At 35.6% G+C, this 7,856-nt stretch overlaps 1 protein-coding gene across 1 annotated transcript in view; it reads right to left on the bottom strand.

Moving 5' to 3' along the window:
• Positions 1–5,780: 5,780 nt before the first annotated feature.
• LOC140242952 (uronyl 2-sulfotransferase-like) overlaps positions 5,781–7,856 on the bottom strand; it is a 64,158-nt gene continuing 62,082 nt past the window's right edge. Inside the window, exon 8 of the mRNA XM_072322696.1 lies at positions 5,781–6,287. Coding sequence (XP_072178797.1) covers positions 6,118–6,287 — 170 coding nt within the window. The 3' untranslated portion in view covers positions 5,781–6,117. The remainder of the gene's footprint in view (positions 6,288–7,856) is intronic.

The following is a 7,856-nucleotide window of genomic DNA, read 5'->3' as shown; positions in this document are numbered from 1 at the left end:
GGTCGATGGCGTGCCAAGTTCACATATTTTGCTCAAATGCAAAAACTCGCCCAAACCGATCAATACATCGGCAAATGCCACAGTCCTATGAAATTGAATGCTTCACTCGCGATTCTATTCCTGTCATAAGTAGCTTGCATTATCATGTGGTGACTTGATATCAAGTGGTGTGTCCTATTGGATTTGCAAGTGAATTCTATGTTTCTGTCACTATTTTGTGTGCAAAAGTCCTGCTTGAACAATATAGTAGCTACTTTTCATTTTAAAAGGAAAGTAATCATAGATTTATCATAAAATTTACATCATAGCAAAGCTTGGCATCATTTTCTACAACTTTGCTCATTGCATGTTCAGTGTAACAAAATCATTAAGTTACATGAATTTGAAAAACAGTGTTTTCCAAAAGCATGCCTACATTGTAGTCTCAGAATAATGTGGCACACAGGGGTTTCAACCTGACACCGTGGCACATGAAGAGTTGAACACTTGTGCTTCTTGTTGTAGGCCTATCTGACTTCACTATATGGGACTCCCCTGTACAGTGCAGCTCCTCTTCAAGCTCCATGCAGTAGCCAAAGAAACACTGAGCATATTGAACTTTCCAGTTTTTTATACAAAGTTATTTATTTACACTGAATTACTGTCAACCGGGTGATATCAGTATAAAAGTACAATTTTGATGAAAAAGTAAAAAAAAAACCCAAACAACAAAGGCAGACAGGGAAAGGACCAAGGAATGACGAATAAGACGGCAAACAGCATCACATCTCAGAGGCTTGCATAGAGTCTGTTTATGCAAACATGGTAACAATGTGGGAGTTGCAAGGACAGGATTGTACAAACGAGGGCAGCATTGTGTATACGATATCATTCATATCAGCCTATGGGAATAAGCCAGTTTGGAGTTAGGTCATAGGCACATTGACCTTTCTTTTTTCTCAATTGGTCAGAAGCACTTCACTCGTTTTCAGAGCAACATAATGCCTAAGCTTTACGTAAAAGTTTATGGGATTCATCAATCCTGTTCAAAGAAAGAATGAACTTGCATGGACCAGAAGGATCCATCAATTACAACTTGGGAAAGCATCCATTTCATGAATTGGCATTGAATGTATTAACAATCTCTTTCTATTGATATTGCCAAATTCCACTTTTGCTTTCAGGCGGGTGTGCTGGCAAGCAGCACTTACAAAAATTAAGTACATGAATAGTCATTTCATCACAGATGCTTATCCTGGTGTATTAACTAACCAAAATGGCTGTTGACATGAATGACCTTTTTTTTTTCTGCTCATGTGCAAAGTGGAATTGTGAACTGGCTTGTAACTCAAGCCAAATTCGTATGGAAGATCACTTATGCATAGATGACAACTTGTTCATTTTTCAAAATTTTACTTTTGTGCCTTGGAAGAGGAAATAAATGTCTTCACTCATGCATAAAGTTTCCATTTTTATTGACTTACCAGGTTGAGAGCCAATTAAATTACCTTTTATATGGTATATACTACATTAATTTTTAGCCAAATATTTGAAGAGAAATGCTAAATTGAAAAAGTGTTTACTTTCTTTCTTTCTTTTTTTTTTTTTGATGAGTGTACATCAATATATATGGGGAACTTTAATTTTTACAAGCTGTCTGGGACCACTGAAGACAAAAGACTACAAAAGGAATGAAGCCGGTACAATTCAACTCATAATATCAGGTATTCCACAACATTAAACCTGATTCCAATGTATTTTATATATATATATATATATATATATATATATATATATATATATATATATATATATATATATATATATATATATATATACATATATATATATATATATATTTTTTTTTTTTTTTTGAAACAAGGAAGGAAAAACTGACCCCAGAAACAATTGTAATAATAAATAGCGAAAACTTTGAGCAAAGAAAATGGGTTTTTATCGGGATTCGAACCCGAGACCTCCGGATTACTAGACCGGTGCTCTACCGACTGAGCTATTGAAAGCCCTAGATCGGTGTTCGTCCCAAATCCTTAACTCTCTTTGCTCGTGTGGTCAGAAGCTATAGTGTGTGTATGTGTGCCACACACACACACATTAACCTGACATAAACCCAAATGATGTAAATCAACTTTGGAATAAATGTGAGGGATTCTTTGCTCAAAGTTTTCGCTATATATATATATATATATATATTCAATTATAATCATATATTTAATGACAATGAGAGAAAACTGCTGATTCCAAGAATTCCATTATAATGGGAATCCACTGTACGAGGCTTGACACTAACCTTTATTTTAGGCCCATTTGGGCCTCTGAAATTCATCAATATCCATTCTTTGGTTGCCCAACAATGAAATTCAGTTATCCTCCCCCGCCCTCCAAAAACAACTGCATAAAAAATAGCAATTTCTAAAAAACTTTAGAGTAATTCAGTAAACCATGGTATATTTGAAAAGTGGCATGAATGATAAAGTCGAGCTTCTAGTACTATGTAATGTAAGTAAGAAGTAAGAAAGAAAATCATTCACGACAAAATGAGTTGATAAAATATTAAAATAATTGTGGACAGTCATAATTAGGCAAACATTGGCAGGTAAAAAGAAAGGCTTCATTTAAAACAAATATCCTGTGACTAATTTCACTACATGTCTAACAAATTCATTATTGAATTAAGTCATAAACATAATTTTCAACAACAACACATCATACTCTATATTATATGATTAAATCTGACATAGACACATACCTAATTCTATTACTGAATAGATAAACTTTGGCAGTAAGATTTGATCATTAGAACATACTTTTGCCGAATTTGGTCATAAACATGCCATGTTTGGCTATGAAGACGTATATAAAATGGCAATCTGGCAACCTTTGTACCAGCAACAAGCACAAAGGTGTGCAGTTATCGAGCACTGAGCCACAAGTTATTATTCTCCCCATTTCTGGTTGAGAAAAATACACAAAAACCATGTGTCACATTCACAAACTTTTGGTAGCCTGATCGGGCTACCAAAACATATTCATTAAAAAGTGGTGGCCTGACATCTATTTCTGGTGGAGGGGGGTCATGATATTTTGGTCCACAAACCAGTGGGAGAGTTGTGAAGCATAATGACATCACTGCATTATCTAATTTTGCTCTTTCTGCAGCTGCAAACAAGATCACCATTTTGTAAAATTAAGTGAACCTTAACATAACTTCCTTATATCTGTCCACATCTACTGAAGTTTATTTTATTCTGTTCAGTCAAAAAAGCACTGTAAAAAGGGTGACAACCCTTGATTAGTAAGACAAAAACTATCACTGAAGGTGATTAATACCCCGCTCCAGCAGCTCACACTCGTATGAAAAAGAATTGAACTAGAGTTTGGTCGCGTCCAAACACAAAGACACAGCTATAGATCTTCATACCCACCAAATTTGACCTCAATAGCTTTTATGCTTCAGTTTGATACAAAAATGTGTGGTTACCATGGCAATGCCTTTTTCTGATACTAACACAATGGTGTCTTGCATATCTACACCTATACAGTATACATACTAAATTTGACCTTTTTTTGTTGAATACTGTGGAAGTATTAAATAAGATTCATAAGATTTTGGTGAAATTGTGGTTACCATGGCAATGCTTTGTCTGGTAAACACAAAAGTCAGGTCTTCCACATCTATACTGTAAAACGAGAAATTTTCGCGTGCATTTTAATTTCGCGAATTTCGCGAGCGCCGAAATTCGCGAAATTAAAATGCAAGCGAAAGTTTTTGTCTACACTACATGCATTGAACGCCAGTGGCAATTCGCGAAAATTTCATGCCGCGAAAAAGGCTGTCAGCTCCAATTCGCGAAAATTTCATGCCGCGAATATATCATGTTTTACAGTACCTCAATATCATAATGTCCACCAAATTCTATTTCAATTGCTTAATAATTATTGAAGTAGTTCATTCCACAAGATTAAAAATATGTAGTTACCTAAGGCAACACTTTATCGGGTACAAACACTAAGAGTGTTTTGCATAACTACACCTTAGATCATTACACAAAATTTGAAACAAATTGCATAGATACTGAGGAAGTAGTTTGCTACACAAGGCTTTGGTAAAATTGTGGTTACCATGACAATGTTTTGTCTGGCAAACACAAAAGTCAGGTCTTCCACATCTATACTTCAATGCCATAATACTGTAAAACGAGGAATGTTCGCGAGCATTTTAATTTCACGAATTTCGCGAGCGCGGAGAAACGTGAAATTAAAATGCACACGAAAGTTCGTTTCTACACTATATGCATTGAATGCCAGTGGCAGTTTGCAAATATTTCATGCCGCAAAAAGGGCCATCGGCTCCAATTCGCGAAAAATTCATGCCGCGAATATATCATGTTTTACAGTATCCATTAATTTTCATTTTGATTGCTTCAGAATTGTGGAAATAATTGACTCACTCCACAACATTTTCGAGAATATTATGCAGTTACCATGGCAATGCCTTGTTACATACAAACACAAAGACAGTCTTGCACAACTACACCTATACAGATCATTATACATATACCAAAAATAAAATAAAATGAATTGCTTAAATACTGTGGAAGTACACCTAGTTCGCTCCACAAGGTTTGGGAAAAACTGTGGTTACCATAGCAATGCTTTCTCCGAAGAACACACAATACACATGTCTTGCACATCTACACCTCTATGTCATCATGTACCCTAAGTTTCATCTAAATTGCTTCATAACTGTAGAAGGAGTTCGCGACGCAAAGTTTGCAACAGACCGCCAGACTGACCACACGCTGTTTCCTATATACCCCCTTATACCCTTTGTGTTTGCTGGGGTATAGTCACATATCTATATCTATGCATAAATATATTTTTACTCCATCATTTCAGTAAAGAGACTTTTCACTCCAGATATTTCAGTTTATTTGCTCTGCCATTCAGTTTGAACACAAATCTCTCACAAAAATTTAGGTTCAAATTTTTTTTTTAGGTTCAAATGCAATTATGCCCCAATTGTAAATCCTAATTTATCTGTTAAATCATTATTTTTAAGACAATCAGATAGGAACAGCATTATGTTTTACACTTTTACAGCAGAAAATTTAATTTTTGTCAGTTTATTTTGTACATGATCAATGGAATATTGGGCAGTGATGACATCATTAGCTCACTCTCGCCATTTGAACATTCATCAAAGTTCTGTTCCAGAGCAATTTTGCAAACTTTAATTAACAAAACTTTACAATTTCATACCTTCCCCAGATTTCATGTGATCTTGATCAAGTTTCAACTGTTGTACTTCTAAACATTTACTCCTTCAAACCTTCAAGCAACATATTTACTCCTTCTTCTCAGGAAAACATTTAACTGGTCCAGTACAAAGCACTGCCCTTTAACCCGTTGAGGACGAGTCATAAGTACAATGTGTATGATCGGGCAGGTGTCTATGAGAAATCAAGTTGTAGCCAAATCAGCATGTCCTCAACAAGTTAAGGGCAGTGCCATATATAAAGAGAGTCTGGCCAACTCGGTTTTCGGCTTATGAGTTTTGAAGCCTGTGATTGGTCAAAAGTGGTCCCGTGATCTTTGCGGAGCCCATGTCGTTACCAAAGTGCGCTCATACGCAGTGCCCATTGTTTACTACTCCTTATTTGGTAGGCTTTCATTATTACGTCCGAGCGTACACGCTAACCCTAGCGCGTAATACGCTGGGCAACGACATGGCGTCCAATTTACGAGTTGGCCAGACTCCCTTTATATACAGCACTGGTTAAGGGTTCGATGAGTGATGACATGTCCCTGAAATAGACCACAGCCTTGTTACATAGGAATTGATCTGAGTGGTATTTAGGGACTAAACATAAAATTCTAACAAAATCTGACATCTGTTTCATTCAAAAATTTGAATTTAAACATGACTTCTTCCAGACACGCCTGATTTTTTTTTCCCACAGTCACAGGACAATAAGATAAAATCTAAGGAAAAATCTTTTTTTTTTCTAACTAAATGCATGGAAACTAAATAACACTTTGGCTAAAACAATTTTGACAAATGGATTAAGGCACAGACAAAGGAAGACCACAAACTAGCAGGTTCAGGGTTCCAATCCCCTACTGGATGCCCAACATGCGTTTCTGTTTCTGGAATCTCCATCGTACCATGTTGTAGAATTTGTACTCGAGCCTCATATTCCGCTGCATTATGGCTGTTACTCGAGGGGACGGTTTGACTTTGTGCTTGGTGAACATTCTTGTGATGTTACCTCTCAGCTCTCCGGAGACTAGTAGAAAGATAAATACAATTGCAGACAAGTTTTGAGTGCCGAGTTATGATTGACAGTATTTTTTTTTCTCAAATTTTTCTCACCTGCCAGAATTGTTTAGTCTTAAAGGGACTGTACAGTACTGGTTGAGGTGGGGATTCATGTTTTGAACATTCCTAAGTGAGATAATGAAAAGCATCTTATGAAATATGAAAGAGCATGTAATTTTAAGAAGGATTCAACGTTTATTTGATGAAAATTGGTTTTCAGATAGCTGAGATATCCAAAAAAGTGCTAATAATAAAAGGCGACATGCCACAACTTTATTAGGATCTCTTTCTTTCACCTTGTTTTTGGATATCTCAGCCATTTCATAACCGATTTTCATCGAATAAACTTTTGATATCCCTTAGAAGTGCATGCTCTTTGACCTCTCATAGAGTGGTTTCTGAATATCTCGCAAAACGTTAAAAGCTAAATCCTCACCTTGACCAGAACTGTACACACCCTTTAAGCAGACTTTTTAGATCAGTTTAATTGCCATATCATGTTCCTCTGTTCTGTGTCATGTGAAATGTGAAGTTGTGTATTTTGAACAATTTTATTGATATGAATTCAGTGTTTTGTATAATACATTGCAATAGTATATTTTTGATGAATGTAATATTGATTGATGTTTGTAATAGAGAGTAAATGGTAGTTTAGTTGTTATGATGAAAAATATGCGTGACTATGATAATGATAATTTCAGGGAATAAGAAGAGGTTGAAGGACGGAAAGTGAAGAAGTTTATAAGGAGGGGAAAAGAGAAGATGAAGAAAAAGAAGATGAGTAGATGAAAAGAAAGTAGATTTTTAGTAAGGTTATTTGTATAAACAATAGAGATTATTTATGAAAATAAGAACAGAGGTGTTGATAATTGTAATTGTATTATTTATTTTTTGTTCTATCAATGGGTAAAGGTTAACTCTATTGTGCAATAGTTAATATCTTTTAATGTATGTTTGGATATTTGAATGTATTCATGATGATCCTTGTAAGATATCCGCAATTCAGCCTGCGGGCTGCAAGAGATATTATTCAATAAATACCTTTCACTAAATACCATTCAATAATTTATCGTTAATCTTTTCATCATTACAGTACAGGAAAACTACATTCCAAATATCTGTGGCCCTTTAACAATGATAGTTTTGTCTGCCTAGTCCACAGATTTATATGCGAGCCTTGACTGTGTAAAAGTGCCTGTATAACATCATAATGTTATACTCAAACAGACATCCAATTATAACACATCATATGCACATATCTTATGTAAAGTACACCTATTTCATAAACATCTCGGTCCAGAAACTTTATTCAAACCATGAATTCCACTTCATGAACTCTGGCCCATATTGCTCTACATCGACATAAATATGCAAAACACCTAGTCACAGTTGTGGTCACATGAAACTTCCGGTTGCTTTAGAAATGTCATTGGGCATGCACAGCTTCCAAAACATACATTCATGTCTTGCACAGCATTCCTCAATGTGACCCTAAATAGCTGCCACAATGTCATGTTTCCCGTGGCTTTCTGTTTGC

Source organism: Diadema setosum, chromosome 19 (genome assembly GCF_964275005.1).
Source record: "Diadema setosum chromosome 19, eeDiaSeto1, whole genome shotgun sequence".
Classification (NCBI taxonomy): Eukaryota; Metazoa; Echinodermata; class Echinoidea; order Diadematoida; family Diadematidae; genus Diadema; species Diadema setosum.
The sequence above is the reverse complement of the archived record's forward strand: the minus strand, read 5'-3'. Positions and strand labels throughout refer to the sequence as shown.